The sequence below is a fragment of the Microtus ochrogaster genome, unplaced genomic scaffold, assembly GCF_000317375.1.
Source record: "Microtus ochrogaster isolate Prairie Vole_2 unplaced genomic scaffold, MicOch1.0 UNK32, whole genome shotgun sequence".
Classification (NCBI taxonomy): Eukaryota; Metazoa; Chordata; class Mammalia; order Rodentia; family Cricetidae; genus Microtus; species Microtus ochrogaster.
In genome coordinates, this window is record NW_004949130.1 from 3,118,484 (window position 1) to 3,135,501 (window position 17,018).

Sequence of the window (17,018 nt, forward strand, 5' to 3'; positions counted from 1 at the left end):
TCATAGATGGAGTCTCACTGCCTCTTATGGGCCCCATGGAGTCAGCCTCAGGTTCCAACAGCAAAACCCATCAGAAACCCTCCTCCATAGCACCTTCCCAGCTAGCAACTGATACGCCATGCCGAGTCCCCATGGACTCCCCTTGCACACAGCAACAACCAGCCCTGTTTATTTCCAGGCTTTTCAGGAGAAGCTAGCAGGGCAGTGCTAAGGCAGGAAGCCTGACCCCAGTGGCCAGTCCCTTACAGTAGGCCTCTAAGGGTCGGATCTCTTTTTTTTTTTCCAGAATTTTTTTTTGAAAATAAAACAAAACACAAAACCCTCCTTAATAAACAACATGTAAACAGAATCAGCTGTTTCAGTCTCTGCACGATCTCATTGTGTCTTCAAGGGCTTGTCCGTGATGGGCATTGGAGAGGGCTGGCCCATGGGGCCATTTTCCTCTTCCTCCAGGGAGCCCTGGGGGTAAACCACGAAACACAGCTCCTGGCCCCAGCGTGTCATGGACTCTAAGAACAGACAGATAGATCGTGGGAGGCAGAGTGTTGATCCTTTGAGGCAGGGATGACCCTAACTCTTGATACCTCCTTGGGCAAAGAGTTGCTTCTTTGCAGATGGATCCTGGCCACATCTACATGTAGCAGGAAGTTTAGAGGGAAGTCACTGTTCCTTTGTCACCAGCCTGGCTGGTAGAGGCCCCTGTTCTTGGGTGGGATCAAAGAGATGCTCACCCTAATCCCCAAGAGGCATGGTGGCAAAACCTAGCTCACCTGTCAGTCTGTGCACACACTTTGGTTTGCTTCTCCAGAATACTCCCAGGAAGAAGATGGGGACCCCAGTGAGGATGATGATGACGCCGACCCCACAGACCATGGGCTCCGAGATGAAGCTGAAGACCAGTAGGAATGCCCAGAACACCAAGTACGCAACAGGAATGAGGAGGTTCACCTAACAGAGAAAGGAAGGACAGGAGCACCGGGGGAGGGGCATCACCCTAGCTCTCCTTCCTGAACCACCATGGGGATCAGAGGCATTTCCTCCATCTCTTGGGAACTAGGGCCTGCAATGGCCCCCTCTGGTTGCAGCCCAGTGCCCTGGAGAGCCATCCCTGGGTTAACCAGTTGGCTGAACTGCTGAGGCCGTCTACTTGAGCAGTGTGCTGAGCTATCCATTGCCGTTATCCGCAGAATGCTGTTTGCATTTGGCTGCAGCTCAACTATTTTTTCGGTGCTTCCTATTTCAGGCAGTCTTCGGGATTTATATACAGAAGGGGGGGGCTTTTCTGTCACTCTTTCATGTGAGAGCATGAGAATGCCAGGCCCTGTCATTGGCAGCCCATGTGACTTTCATCTCTGTCCCCGTCTGTGGACTGGGAATATTAAAAGCACATGCTTCCTGGGGTTGTGAGGAGAGACTGTTAGTGCGTGGAAAGCCCTGCATTCTGCAAATGCTGTGGTCCTCCTGGGCATGGTCACCCACACCTGCCTCGGGTGCTCAACTGGGATGAAGGCGGCCCTGGTTATTTCCAGCCTCACCTTGATGGGCCTGTGGAGTGCTGGCCGCCTCCAGCGCAGCACGAGCAGGCCCAGGATAGTGACTCCGTAGCAGAGGTAGTTGATGAAGGACACATAGTTGATGAGTGTGTATGTGTCACCCACGAGCATGATGACCGCTGTGGCCCCGCACTGGGAGAGGACCGAGGGCTGACGGCTGGCCTCCCACCTGCTTCTGGCCATCCCTGAGGGCTGCTCTGGGCCTTCCCACTCAGGTCAGGAGGTCAGGTGAGTCCCAGCCCTTTCCCACCCTCCACGGCTTATCTACCATAGGCAGGGAATGAGTTTTTGCCATTATCTTAAAAAGAAAGCCATTACTGGGTGTTTCTGGCTATGTGCACTGGATGGTCAGGTTCTCAGACTTACACAGACGAGGAGGGCAGGGATTGGGGTACAGCGTCTGACATGGATCATGGCCAGCAAGCTGGGTAAGTGTCCCTCTCGGGCTCCAGAGAAGCATAGCCTAGGCACAGGGAGGGCGATGGATGAGCCAGAGCAGGTGTTGGAGCTTCTCTGTGGCTAGCTAGGACCCAGCTGTCACCATTGCCCTAGGCCCTCCAGGCCCTGCCAGCTCTCCTCATGTAGTCTGCCTCCTGAGCTTCTTATCCTCAAGATTGGGATCAGACATTTGTTACTGGAGAATTCATTGCCTCCGCTTTCCCTTCCCATGGCCCCTAGCACAGCCTGCACACAGGAAGTCACCCGCCCGGTCTTACCTATACCACCCTCTCCCCTGTCCTCAGTCACCTGGAGGAGGTGAACAGGTAGCCATTGATCCCTCCAAAAGTCGATAGTGCCACAGAGACAGGCATGACCCACGCGAAGTAGCCCAACAGCTTCTCGCCAAAGGTCTGCGTGGGCACAGAAGAGAGGCCAAGTATGAGGCTGGGGATGGGGTGTGGGCAGGGGCTGAAGAGAGGGCCGAGGTTCCCCACTCACCACAGCCACTGCGTTGGAAGACAGCAACTCCTGGGGGGACATGGCAGTGAAGTAGGCAACGTTGGTGAATGTGTACACAAAGGTGACCAAGGGGATGGAAATGAAGATGGCACGAGGTAGGTTTCTGGGGACAGAGATCGGAGTGTCAACTGGGGACACAATAACGGGAGAGTATTAGAGTCTCCTGTGTGCCCAGGCGGGGGCGGCTTCAGCAGGAAAGAGACCAGTACTGCTACTGGGGACAGGGACATACTGTTGTCTGCTTTTTACCCAGCCCCTGTCTGAGTACAAGCTAATGGAAGGAGGGACGCACGATGAGGCCACTGGGATGAGGACACGTCATCCCCTGAGGGCAGGATCTAATTAATGTCTGGATAGAAGGGAAAAATTGCATATAGCCAAAGTCAGCCTAGAAAATCACCCAGATGCCTTCAGAGCTCAGCCGTCAGGTCAGAGATCTCCCTGGGGATTCTCCACCCAACCCTGCCCCCCTTAGCTGCCACTGTCCTTGCCAGGGTTCCCGACTGAGCATCAGATGGAGTGTTGTGGGCTCTTATCCGTCAGGACCATGTTGTGTGCATATGGACAATGTTGGACCAAATGTAAATCACTCAGCGTGATGTAAATCTGCAGCGTAACGATATTCAAGTCTTTCCGAGGCCCTACAAGGGGTCCGGCTGCAGCTGCAGACACAGACAGGGAAGAACACGGCTTCGGGGCTCTCCTTCAAGCCTGTTGTCATGGTAGCAAGTGTGACAGCAGATCTGTGGGGACAGCTGCTTCTCCTCCCAGTGCCTGCCCAGGCAGCTTCACTCACTTGCGAGGGTCAACCAGCTCCTCGGTGACGTAGTTGAGAAAGTTCCAGCCACTGAAGGCAAAGGAGCCTTGCAGGAAAGCCAGGGCAAGGTGGCCCACAGACGGTGTCATCCAGAAGGTGAAGGCGTTGGTGGGCCTCAGCTCTTCAAAGTGTCCTGGGGAGCCCAGATGTCAGGGATTAGCACAGTGCACCCCCCCTTCTCTCCAACGCTCCCACCCTGCTTCTTACCTCGGAAGAACTGGACAAAGCCAACACCAATGATGAGCGCCAGGGCCAGCAGCTTCCCGCCAGTGAAGATATCCTGGATGCGCGTGGCCCAGCGAACACTGGAGCTGTTCACCCACGTCAGGAGCACTGGGGAAGAAAGGGGCGTGGGCACCTGAGCCCAAATCTAGGCCAGACAACAAGGGCAGAGTCTTCAGCAGCCCGGGGCTTGAGATAAGTGTTACAGGTGATAGCAGCCGGGGGCTCGCACTCAGCTTTCCTCGGGTCAGAGTGGACAGAGAGCATCACGGGGTGGGGGGACAGCCAGCTGCTGAGAGGACAGAGGCTCAAGACCACTCACTCAGGCAGGCCATGGAGAGCACTCGGGAGGCTGTGGCTGGGGGGATGCAGTTGGGGAAGACGGGCTGAAGCACGTAGTTGGAGAAGGTCATGGAGATGACAGCCAGGCTGGTGGGGTACATGATGAGCACAGCACTCCAGAGCAGCAGGAATCTGTGAGTGGTGAGAGCCAGCATGGCACAGGCATTCCCAGTCCCCTACCCATGCTGGTCTGGCTCAGACGTGAGGGTCTGGGATAGATGAGCCCCCAGCCCCGCCCCCAGAGCTGGTGGACTGCGGAGTCTGGGGAGGTAAGAATCAGAACAACTGGAAACTGATCCCAGGCTGCCCCCTGAGTCCAGGAAGGCGAATCCCAGCCCTTAAGCTATAGCATTGTCTGGGGCTCTTGGCACTTTATGACTTGATATGGTTGATGCTGAGCGGTGCTCCTGCCTTGATTTTGGAAGAAGAGTGATTTATGTTCCTGATACCAGAACCTCACCTATGTGTTATCCCATGGGGAACTGGTACTCTCTGCTTAGGTATATGTTCAAGGACTGCCTTCATCCAGACAGGTGCTGCTGCTCACACCCTTGGGGATGGCTTTAGCCAGATCCTGGCTTGCCACTGAGGCTCCTTGGGACAGGCCTCTATTTATTTATTTGTTTGTTTGTTTGTTTATTTATTTATTATGTATACAATATTCTGTCTGTGAATATTCTGTCTGTGTGTATGCCCGAAGGCCAGAAGAGGGCACCAGACTCCATCACAGATGGTTGTGAGCCACCATGTGGTTGCTGGGAATTGAACTCAGGACCTCTGGAAGAGCAGGCAATGCTCCTAACCTCTGAGCCATTTCTCCAGCCCGGGACAGGGCTCTTAATGTTTATCTTTGATCCACCCTTTTTGGATAACCCAACCCCTTGGCTTCTGAGACATTATGGACCAATAGCCCACCCCTTCTGCTCATCCTTGCCTTCTGGTTACCCATGAAGTGGAGTCCAGGTTCATTTTTCTGTCACCTTCTCCCTGACTATTATCTCCAGGCCCACAGTAAGAGACTTCTGCTTTTGTGGGTCCCAGACTTTCTACCCAAGGCCCGACTAAGCACCTCCTTCAGTGTGCCACAGACCTTCACGATGGTGCAAGTCTTGCCCCAAGAGCTTCCATCTACTGAGACCATCATCTATGGGGCCTTTAAAGTGGGAAGTGAATGTCACTCTTGCTGCACATACCTGACCCTCATGACACACTAGCTACTGTGTCCTCCTGGATTAGGTTGTTAAATGACTAAGACAGGTTGGGATCTTAAGCATCTTCATTGAACGCATCTGGACAACTACAGCAACTTCAATTCCCCATCTCCTCCACTCCCGCTCTGAACCTGGCCTGGCCTCTATCCACCGCAGGCAGACCCCCTACTCAGCCCACTACATCCTCTGGCCATGCTCTCGGGGCCTGGAAAGGATGCTCTCCTTGCTGAGGGGGCTGATACAAACAGCATCCTTTTTACAAGGCTGTGTAAGCTGGGTTTCCTTGCCTGGTATGCACCCACTCTCTGCTGCATAGCTGCTGACTGTGGCCACATTCTCAGGGCAAGGATCTTTTAGGTTGAATCCCATTTGAGGGATTGTTCTGCTTTGTGAAAAACTTGAGGTTGGGGACAGGTGTGTGTGTGTGTGTGTGTGTGTATCCCAGCTCAAACAGGTGTGGGAAGATATGTCCAGCCCCTTCTCTCTCCTTGCAGCAATGACTTTACTAAAGACCTTCCTCACCTGAGTGCTAGCATCATCTAGTGGCTTCAGAGAGTAAGAGCATCCTTCCCTCCAAAATTGCCCCCAAGGGGAGTAGAGTTGAAAGGGAGTTCCACAGAAGTGGGGGCCCTGTTTCTGGCAGGCCTGTCATCCCCAGGGGAGAGGTTCATGCAGGAGGACTGTAAGCTGAAGGTCAACTTGGGTTATATAGAAAGACTCTGTCCCAGAATACCAGACCAAGGAAGAGAAAAGAATAAGGTAACAACACAAAGGGAACCCAGAGAGGGCAAGGATCTGCTACCAGAGAAATGAAGTGGGCATTGGTGCTCAACACCCTAGCTAGGGAAGGCTGCCAGTCAGCCCCAGCTGCTATTTCCATCTACCCTCACCCCATAGCAGAGAGAACATCCCCTGCCAGGATTGCACACTCACCCAGCCAGGCCCCCGAAGATCTCAGTGACATAGGCGTAGTCCCCACCAGACTTGGGGATGGCAACACCCAGCTCTGCATAGCAGAGTGAGCCCAGAGCTGTCACGCCCCCACCCAGGACCCAGACGAAGAGGGCCAAACCCACGGAGCCCGAGTGTTCCAGGACACCTTTGGGCGAGATGAAGATGCCTGAGCCAATGATGTTCCCTGCAGAGAGAGAGACAGGGGGTATCAGACTGAGGCACCAGTCAGGGGCTCAGGCTTCCTGAGGGTAGAAGGCCCTGGATACTTCGCTGAAGAAGGGAGCCTGGCCAGCCCTGGAGGAGTGATTCTGGAGGCATGGGCTGTCGCTGAGACTCTCGGACCTGGGCAGGGCCACTCTGGGATCACTACTGGCTTTTTTTCTGTCTCTGGCTGGGGAATGGCACCTTGCCCAGCTAGCCGGTATTGGTTACTAAGTCCTCCTGTTCCCTGACTTCCATTCCAGGTGACAGTAAGATGTCCCAGCCATCTGAACAATGGCAGAGAATGGGCACTGGTCTGTAATCCACACACCTCAGGCACGGCCAAGGCTCAGGCCCTCAGCTCCTGCCATCTGTTGCCCTCCCACCCGCTGGCCAGAGCTGGCCTCCCACAGCAAGACCTTGACCCATCCTCCATCTGCCTGCCCTTCTCCTATTAGCTTCATCTGGTCCACAGCTCAGTGTCTTTATCGGGCACCTCCACGAGCAGGCGGTGGGGCACCTGCCTGCACTTAGCCCTGCACCAGCGCTCACTGCAGGTGCCGAGCCCCACAATACCCAGACACAGCCCCAGCCCGCTCTGTCTGTTGAGAAGTATGAGGCTAAATGGATGCTGAGAACTCATGCAGTCCAGCGTCTGCTCTGTCTCCCAGACACCCAGAGACCACAGTTGTATTCCCTACTCCATGGGTGAGTAGATGACGCCTTTGCACCAGGAAGCCCTTCTAAACCCCCGGGAGCTTCCCCTAGCAGAAGCCTCAGGACCCCGACTCTCCACTCCTCCACAGACACCCACACCAGCCATGGACAGAAACTTTTGTCTCCACCTTACAAATGAGGAGCCCTCATCCTTCGTGCTTATGCCTGGAGGCCATGTGGGACATCAGGATGGTTTGTCATCTGTTAGTTTACTCTGCACCTGCAGTGAGCCTGGTGCAGTGCCCAAGACTGAGGGAAGGCAGGTGCCCTCACTGCCTGCTGCTGAAGGTCCCGGTAAAGACACCTGAACCAGATGCGGACCCCATGCCCATGCTCTTTGAGCCTTTACAGTAGGCCATTTTACAGACAGGTCTCTAAGCCCCAGCTTCACATTGTGTAACAGGCAGCAGAGGGTCAGCAGTCTGTGCCTGAACCCCAGGTGTGAAAAATCTCAGGATGTGCACTAGTCCCTGTGCAAACCCCAGGACATGCACTAGTGTCTGTGTAAACCCAGGATGTGCACTAGTGTCTGTGCAAACCCCAGGATGTGCACTAGTGTCTGTGCAAACCCCGGGATGTGCACTAGTGTCTGTGCAAACCCCGGGATGTGCACTAGAGCCTGCCCACAGGAAAGAATTCCAGTCACTGGCTACATGTACACATGTACGATAGAGCTAGCTCAGCCCCCTCCTAGTAGGGCAATGTGTGTGTGTGTGCGCGTGTCTGCTCACTCCACCTGTCAGGTCCACAGGCAGGGCTGGCAGAGGACACAGCTGTGGTTGCCAATCTGCATTCACTCCAGGTCCACCCTGCCATCCCTCACCCCAGCCCCCAGCCGACACAGATTTCCAGTCTGGACAGCCACGATACCCTACTTGGTGTTCTGGTCACATCCCAGGAGCCCTAAATACATCCAGATAAGGATGGAATAATTCCTGTGCCCCAATCCCCAGAGGTAAGCTATAACCCTCGTCAGCTTTGTGGGAATGGGGCTGGGCTTGGGGAAGTTGGGGAGGAGCCACCTTCCATATCTCAGACAAGGGGCCCAAGGTCTGGGTGGGCTGCTGCGTTTGTAAAAAGTTTTTGAGCTCGCTCCATCCGGCGGTAGTTCTCAGGACCTGGCGGAACAGGATTTGCCAAAAGCCAGTGGAGTTTGAAGCCAACGGGGGCTGGGTGGCCTTGGAAGGCACTGGGTATGTTGGAGCGGGGACATCCAAGGAGGCACCCCTCTCCTGTGGAGACCCCATAGCTCTACACAACCCAGTCTGCTGAAAACTCACAGGGTCTTCGGGGTCAGGGACGCATCACTAGCCCTGAGCCAACAGCCGAGACCCCAGTGCTGGACTGGGCGTGTGTGGAAATGCACGATTGTTGTGGACACGTGGCTTCAGGCGACCATTCAGAACTTCGCTCCTGTGACTCAAATACCTGGGCCCTGCACCGGTATTCACTGCAGGTGCTGTGTAAACTAATAGATGACCAATCACCCTGATGTCCCATGTGGCCTCCAGACATGGATGCAAAGGATGACTGTTCTTCATTTGTAAGGTGTATGTGTCTCTGAGGGCCTGTGGGCAAGCGGAGAGCTCTGCCAGGCAGGACAACCTGGAGCACCTGCTCCAGACTCATGCTTGAAAATGGCAAAGAAACCACAACACCATGTTGGATGCTCTGGGTACCATGTGGGTGTGGTGGATGCAGGCAGCCACAGGGTGGTGGGCTTGAGTAAGCAGCAGAGGGCAACGAGGGGGTGGGTGGCGGGACACTGAAGACAGGGCTAAGGAAGGTGGTCCTAAGTGCCTGAGTGATTATGGACGTGAGGAGGGTCCCTAGAGCTGATGTTCTAGAGCAATGGCTCTCCACCTTCCTACTGTTGTAACCTTTAATACAGTCCCTCGTGTTGTGGTGACCCCCCAACCATAAAATTATTTTGGGTGCTACTTCATAACTGTAATTTTGCTACTCTTATAAATTGTAATGTAAATATTTTTGGAGATAGAGGTTTGCCAGAGGGGTCATGACCTGTAGGCTGAGAACCACTGTTTTAGAGTGTTCTTTCTTGGATCCCACATTCAAGTCCAGTAGATCTGTCTTATGGAAAGAAACTGCAATGAACACACCAGCCCTTGAGGAATTCTGCATTGGAGGAGAAGGAGGAAGAGGAGGAAGGGGAGAAAGGAGGAGGAAAAGAAAGAGGAGGGAAAAAAGAAGTAAGAAGAGGAAGAAGAGGAGGGGTGGGACCCAGGGTCCAACAGGACCAAGATATGAAGATATGGTATGAAGATATTATAGAGTCCTAAGGTGGGCATCTGAGTGACAGCCAGAGAGAGGCGGGTCCCCAGGCTTCTACATTCCTGTCCATCCAATGGGACAGCAGTCCTCTGGTTCCTGTTGGTCCTTCCAGGCAGGCAGGTGGGAGGACCTCTGAGTCTTCTCCCATCCCCCTTCCTTGTGCTGTCTCCGGGTAGTTTTATCACATTAAGATGTTTGGCCTGATGGGGCTTACTTGCCTCCAGGAGGAATGAAGAAAGGGCCATTGTTCCCTGTGGCTACGGTGCTTGCTGACCTATTTCTGGGAGGCAGTAGCAGACCATAGAGGTCACAGGGGTAGGCTGTGGAGGTCAAGTCTGCAGAATGAGCCTCTTGCTTACCCATGGCTCAAGTGTGTGCACGTGTGTGTGCGTGTGTGTGTGTGTGCGAGTGTACACGCACGCACATGTGTGTGACATGCAGTCTGATTGAGGAGGGACAGGGAGGTCACAACACTGGCAACATTCCTATTCTTAGAAACATATACAGGATTATAGGTCTAGCAGGTGCTCTCTTCCGGGACTCAGTTTCTCCATCCGCTAGTGGGGCACCAGGCTCAGCAGAGAACCAATCTGACCTGACTTGGCCAGAGAAGAAGCATGTTAAATTCTTGATCCTGATCAGGCTCCCTGTCCCCTGCTGTTGCGAACAGCCCTGGCCACCAGACTTCTAAGCAGCACCCCTCCCCCATCCAAGTAGCTTTCCAAATCACCCACCTGGGCCCCAAGAGTCTGATGGCTGCCCCCTTCTCATAGCTCAGGGGGTAGGTGGGAAGGGACTCGTTAATACCTAGGCATTGGCATGCTTTGGTTGGCACATCGGTTGCCAAGGGAAGTACTTATGGACCTCACTATTTTTATAAAACCAGGAGATCCCCATGCCCCACACAACTTTCCCTCTGGAGACCCAATTCCCAGAGGGACCCCAGGGTCCTGGGGTGAGCACTTAGAACTTTGCTGAGGCCTCGATGAAGTCTGCCCTCCTCTTCTGGGTCTTTCTAGCAAGTGTCCTTCCCTGGTGTGATAGTGGCCCCACTGAGGCCTTGGTAGAATACCAAGGAGGTGAGTGGGGACATCCAGGACGTGCCCTGGTTGCTAATCAGCCAGCCTGCACCTCCAGCTTAACCCAGTTTCCTTTGGAGAGAGGATGAACAGATATGTGGAGACCTCTCACTCTGGCCTTCCCAGTCTAGTCCCGTCAAGCCAGCTACGCTTGCCAGTGCCCAGTTTCCCGGCCCAGACTTGTCAGGGTCACTAACAAACTCTAAGATACTGATTCTGACCCTCAAGCGCCAGACCGCATCTTCCTCAATTAAATGGTGTTACATAGCAGGCTACTTCATGCTGCCCACTCAGCATCCCAGCCAAGCTCCTGAGATGTTGGTTTCCCAGGCTTTTTTATTTGTTTGAGCAAAGTCTGAATACGTAGGTCAGGCTGCTCTTGAACTCATGGCCCTGCCAAGTGCAGGGGTGACAGGTGGATACCTCCACGCCCTGCTTCTTGGAATTCTTTGCAGCATCTTCAATTTAAACCTGACTTTTAACCACTGGGTGCCCAGGGCTCAGTCCAGGGCCTATGACCCTCCCTCCTATTACCACCCTGCCTACTATGGCAATCCCCAAACTTCTAACCAGAGCAGGGACCCCCACCAAACTCAGCCTAGGCTACAATCTTCCCACTAGTGAGCCTCTCCCACGTAACTCCAAACAGAACTCCCCACTTCCTGTCCCTTCTGTGGATCTGTTCCTTTCTGAAGTTGTCCTGACCAATCAGAGACAAACCGTTCTCCCTACTGCTCAGGCCACCACCTCTGTTACCGTCCCCTCCTGCCCCACGTCCAGGCTGTCACAAACACTGACCTGAACTTTCTCTCCGCCTTCCACCGCTGTCCCATCTGAAGCCACCCTTGCCTCTGTCCCAGTGACTTCCTGCCTGGCCTCCCTTCTGTAACCTTTATCCCCATGGCCTCTCCTCCATAGTGAGCTGAGTTCCATCACATCTTTCTTCAGATCACCCCCTCGCCCCGCAGCCCCCACCTCTTAAAGGGAAAAAAAGGCAAGTCTTTACCATAGCTCACAACCCACCAGGAAGCCCTGTCAGACTCCACCCTGCGCCAGCACAACCTGCCCTCCTTCCTGCCTCCTCGTGGCCACTGGTTGCGTGTCTGGCTGTTTCTTTTGTGTGCTGACTGTCCACACTGGGCCATCAGCCCCAGCAGAGGGACCAGGCTGCCTTACGTCCTGTTGGGTGTCTAACACACCTGGCATCCGTGAACAGGTGCATGAGGGTCTCTGGGGTCAGCCTTGTGGCTGCAGCTGTCTCGATTTCCAATGGTGTCCCTTCGCTATCCTAAAGACATCTGATCTTGAATAGGTTGCCGCTCAGGGCCTCAGTTTCTTCATTTGTAAGTGGGGCTGGGGTTATCCTCAGGACCGGTAAGGAAGAGTGTCTCTGAAGAGACCTGTTGACTTACGGCCCTGGGGATTGTGGACAAGAATGCGGAGGGCTGGATGACAAGGGACTGGCCTCTAGAAAGGTGGGGTTCATGCACTAGTCCCTCACATCCCTGCAAATGTTTGAGCCCGACGTTCAGACACCTACATGAGCTAGACACTTGAGTCCCAGAAGGAGAGCGGAGAAGCAGTGGCCCGGGCGGCAAAGCCGCAGTGACTCGGTCTGTTGGGCTTGTGTGAGGGGGATAGCTGAGGTCTCGGCAGCAGGATAAGTTCCTGTATGCACAGCCACAGGAAGGATTGGCTGTTCTTGTTCTGTTCCTGCATAGTAGAGGGAGATCTGTCTACTCTAGCTCGATCCCCAGCCGCCCTCCATCAACAGGGTTGAGTCAGGCCTTCGCTTTGCCAAACCTCCATTGCACAAAGGACTCTGGAAACTTGAATTCATATTCTGAGCTCACCAGTTGAGAATTTATCATTTATCTCTCAACCTCAGCTTTTCTAGCTGTGTAATGGGTACAAAACTTGCCATCCCACAGGGCGGGCATGAGAATCAAAAGAGGTAAAGTAAATCCATACTATAATGAGAGGTGGCACTCTGAACAGGTATCTGGTGCGCTGGTGTCCTGCACAGCCCTGCCCCCCACTGGCTGCTTCCTTCCTTCCTCATCCCCTCCAGGTTTGGCTGTGAGCACAGTCCTACAGCTGAGGGGCAGTCTCATCTTTTCTGCAGCCAATCATCCATATCTCCCATCCCCCAAAACCTCCCTCCTCCGCCAGGGCTGAGGCAGACAATGTATTGAGGAGTGAATCACAGAGCCAATGGGAAGCTCCATTGAACTCTTTGGAAATACCCCGTGAGTGACAGCTAACCGATAAAGACAGGTCACTTACGGCGAGAAGGCGACTTTCTCCAGATGTGTATGTTAAAGTATGAGCTTCCCGGGTTAGGAATGGAGAAGAAGCAGGTGCACCCAAAACTGGGAGCCGTGCCCTAGCACGGAAGAAGGGGGACCCTTGGGGCATCCGGAGGTGCAGGTCTGGCCTACTCGCACTTGGTTTGTCCACTGCCTGGTCCAGTGTCGTGGCTGAAACTCTTCAGAGCTCCGTGAGCCGGGCCCACAGGAGACCACCAGTGCAGTACCCTGGACTGGAGATGATCATCTGAGCTCTGTCCCCACCCCACATCTACCATCGTTGCTTAGCCGAGTTGACTTTCACCCCCCTCAGCCTTCAGAATCTGGAGGCCAAGGGGGAGCCATGGAGCAAGAAGAAGCTGAAAGGGTGAAGGGAACTGCCGGGCCAGACCTAGACTCCAATGCCTGTGCCGGAGAAGGAGCAAGATGGCGGAGCTCCTCTTCTACTCCCTATATGGCCACTGTCACCCTCTTCTTGAGGCTGGAACCCTGGCAGCCTCTGACTGACTTGAGGAGGACAGGACCGTAACGAGGGCAATGGGTAGTGCATGGCTGCCAGGTTTTATGTCTCTCTGAGAACCTCTCAGGCACTGTAGCCAGCCCCAGACATGGGCAGCCTCTTGACTCACTAGCCCACCAGTGATACGTAAGATTCCCCCTTTTTTTTGGGGGGGTACAGCCCCTACAAAGAGTATTGCCTGGGAAAAGCTCTAACCAGTACTCTCTGGCCAAAACCCAAACTCAACCCTTTCTATTATCAGACAGCTAGGCAGGGGTTCCTAGAGGTACATCAGGACCATTCTAGAGGATAAGATGAAGGAACTGTCTTTAACTGGATTCAGGGGTGATTCTCGGTATGAGGATGCTGGGTACCCAGGAGATATTACATCTCTCCAGCTGGAGTGTCTCATCGAGAGGTGTGAAGCCGGAAAAGGTCTGCCTGTCCCAGTGAGCCCCTCAGCCTTTCTCTATCTCCAGGGGTCAAAGGGCAGAAGGGCAAAGTTGTGGCTGCAGCTCCCACTGGCTGGGGAAGAGGACAGTCAAGGCCCTAATTGTTGATCTTCTAGACCCCCAACTCCTGGGCACAGGGGAAGAGAAAAGGTCCCTCCCAAGAGGGTTAACCCAGTTCTCCTTCAGAAGTCAAGGGACAGAGGTGTGTGTGTGGGGGGGGGGGAACAACACCACTGTCCCTGTCTCCAAGTGTTCTACCTACCCAACGGGCTCCATCTGTAAGGAGAACAAGAGGGCCAGACCATAGAGCACCCACTCAGGTCCCAGGGCTGAACGGGAGCTCTCCTGGAGGCTTGGTCTGCTCCTGGTAGTGCTATCGCTGGCTACTCCACTGCCTCTGCCTGGATTCTGTGGCCACATCTGCCAGGAAGGACGGCTCAGGGGCAATTTCTTCTCGATTTAATCTCTACCTGGCCACTTCCCCACAGTCCTTCCCGCTTTCCCAGAAGAGATGGCCTCACTGCCTGGCACTTGAACCCGGCAGGCGGTAGGGAGATAGACAGCCTGCCCTGCAATCCAGAACTTGCCACTAAGAGCAGGCCTACTCATTAATTCCGTTTCCAAGAGGGAAGCAGGGTAATTGCCTTGACAAAGCCCCACAGAGAAATGAAGGCCAGGGGAGGTTTCAGCAAGGAGACCTCCCCACCCCACCACGCGCGCGCACGCCGCCACCTCCACGCTCAAATTTCCAGAGAGGCTGGGGAAGAGGGGGCAAAAGGATCTGCGGTCACTATGCCAGGCCCTGTTCCGAGAGGGGTCAAGAGAATTCTGCAGCCATTGCAACAGGTGCTCCAAGGGTTTCTTTGACCCTGTGAGGGAAAAATTGCAAAGGGATCCCCAGAGCTTTCCACCCTGTGTGCACCCCGCTCACCGATGATGATGGTGCAGGCGCTCACCAGCCCGATCTCTTTCTTGAGCGCCACCCGCTCCGAGGTGCCCGGACCGGGTCCAGGACCCGGGGAAGGCGAGGACGTAGGGCCGGGGTTCCCGCGCCCTCCGGGCTGCTGTATGTGGCCTGTCATGTCGCTGTCCCGCCTTTTCCCAGCTTTCTGCGCTACCCCGTCTGTCCGGCCCGCCGCCAGTCAGTCGGTCGGCCCGTCTGTCGGTGCGCTCGCGGCCCTCGCAGCCCGGGACAGCGCCCACAGACGGGCGCATGCGCTGGCACGCAGCCCGGGCCCCCGAGGGCCTCCGAGCGGTTGGATCCAGGGAGGGACAGAAGGAGGGCCCGCCGGCAGCCCCCTCCCCCACCGCCCTTAAAGGGAACTCCCTTTGCCCCAACCCCAACCTGGGGAGACAGGAGGGGGCTTTGATCGAAGTTACGGAGGACTTCCTAGTTGAGTGAACGAAGGGGCTACACCCTGTCTTGGGTGAGGTGGGGGAGCAGAGCTCCAAGATCAGACTGGCCCTGCCCTCAAGGAGTCTATGCAAGGCACGAGGAGGCAGGGGGAGTAGGGGGTGCTGCATGCCACGACATGTACTTTTTAAATCCCTCGTGCCCCATTAGTGAAGGATGGTCATTGCACAGGTGAGAATTGCGACCCAAAGGCAAGTTACCTCACAGCTTCAGCGCAAACTTTTTCTGATAGCTCGCTGGCCTCTAGGGGTTATAGGATGCGGCGGGGGTAGGGGGGGAGCTGTCGCTAAGAACAGTTCTGGAGGTCAAAGGCTTGCGGAGAGATGAAGACTTCAGAGACCTTAGAGGTCACTTAGGGGGTCCCAGGGCATCTTGGGACATCCCCATCCATCCCTGCCTCTCTGAATCTCCCAATTCCTTTAGGGTTCAGCCTTATGTCCCCACCGCACACTCCTCTGCACAGGTCAGAGCCAGGGTTGGATGGACTAGGATGTTGGCCCAGGTCCCATGCGGTCCAGCATGGCCCAAGGTGACTAGGCTACTGGAAGTGCCAGGGAGTCATGAAGGGAGCAATTGGAGCTCAGGGTCCAGGGGAGCCTGCCTCCTCCCGGAAGCCATCGGATGGTGCAGCCCGTCTCGTGGGGCAGATAAATGCATGAGGAGGAGGGGGAGCCCGTCTAGGCCACCAGGGCGGCGGGCGGGCGGAGAGAGGCTGGCACGGTGTGGCCGGCGGCGGAACAGTCTTTGTGTGCTGCTGGCAATCGCTGCTTCGCACCGTCTCCTGCATGTGGATGAGACCACGCGGGGCCACTGGTCCTTCCCCCGATCGCGGCCTCAGGCTTGCTGGGGAAGGATAGGGAGGACCCTGGAGGGAACTATCGCTGAAGTCCAAGAGCCTGGACTAGAGGCGGAGCATGGAGGTGGGATCTTGGCCAAGGCCCAGCTCTACTGGCTGGAGGGAACTGCGAAGTTGGGGCGGGGACTTGATAAATAGAAGAGGGAGGATTCTGGGGGGACTTGGGGGGAGCCTCCCGGCAGAGCTACATCCTTCGCACTCCCGACGGAGCCCAACATTCTTGGCGACCTCTGCCTCCCGCCCCAGAGACGCGTTGAGTTGAACGTGGCAGATACTCTTAAAGGAACATCCCGCGGAGTGGGCTGGGAGAGAGGTCTTGATTCCTCAGGACACTCATGATTGTTGCAGGAGGCAAGGACCCGAGAGCCTTGACTTTCTGGTTTGACCTACACTCCGTTGTCTTTGCAATGCCAAGGTCTGCTGGATGAGGATCCAGGCAGAAGTATTCCACCAAGGCTAGCTGCCAAGGGGCAGAGGATGGCATCAGAGTCACAGTGCAAAAGCCAGTGGTTTTTCAAAGTGGACCCTCTTCTGGGCCTTGAAATATGACGTTTGTGTCCTAGAGGAAGGGCTGAATCTGGGGCTCTGCGCCGGGTGGAGTGTGCATGTCTCTGTCCTGGGGCATAGTGCAGGAGGTCGTTTTAGTTGAAGAGAATCTGCAGACTGAAACAGGACTGAAAAAGTCAGTAAGACTAGACAAAGAGGCCAGTGCAGGAGCCTCTCAACAGATGCTCATCCATGACTCAAAACAAAGCCATCTGCAAAACTCTCAGCAAGTTAGAAACACAGCAGCCTTCACCTGAAGATAACTTCCCACCTGAAAGCAGAGAGCCCAGGAAGAAAAAAAAAAAAATCCCTTCAGCTGCCATCGCCATCATGCTGAAAGGGCGAAATAGCAAATGCTGTATCACGGACACTGGAGGAAGGGGAGAAAGGCACACTCATCAGTTCTGTGAAGTACAATGTGAGCCAATGTCACAAGGGGAAAAGAAAGAGAAGGAGAAGAAGGAGGAGGAGAAGGAAGAGAGGAGAAGAAGGAGGAGGAGAGGAGGAGGAGGAGGAGAAGGAAGAAGAAGAAGAAGAAGAAGAAGAAGAAGAAGAAGAAGAAGAAGAAGAAGAAGAAGAAGAAGAAGAAGAAGA

General features: G+C 54.8%; 1 protein-coding gene across 2 annotated transcripts; it reads right to left on the bottom strand.

Moving 5' to 3' along the window:
- Positions 1–147: 147 nt before the first annotated feature.
- Slc7a10 (solute carrier family 7 member 10) lies at positions 148–14,811 on the bottom strand. Of its 2 annotated transcripts, XM_005368422.2 has the most exons (11): positions 14,540–14,809; positions 6,039–6,243; positions 3,875–4,026; positions 3,538–3,663; positions 3,310–3,463; positions 2,493–2,616; positions 2,301–2,404; positions 1,920–2,016; positions 1,536–1,685; positions 771–948; positions 148–509 (listed from the first exon to the last, which is right to left on the bottom strand). In XM_005368422.2, exons 1-11 carry the CDS (start codon positions 14,688–14,690, stop codon positions 376–378), a joined length of 1,575 nt encoding a protein of 524 aa, XP_005368479.1. In that variant the 5' UTR covers positions 14,691–14,809; the 3' UTR covers positions 148–375. The 2 variants fall into 2 exon arrangements, with proteins under 2 accessions (XP_005368479.1, XP_026645709.1); XM_026789908.1 differs by lacking the exon at positions 1,536–1,685 and having other exon boundaries at positions 771–889; positions 14,540–14,811.
- Between the last annotated feature and the right edge of the window lie 2,207 nt (positions 14,812–17,018).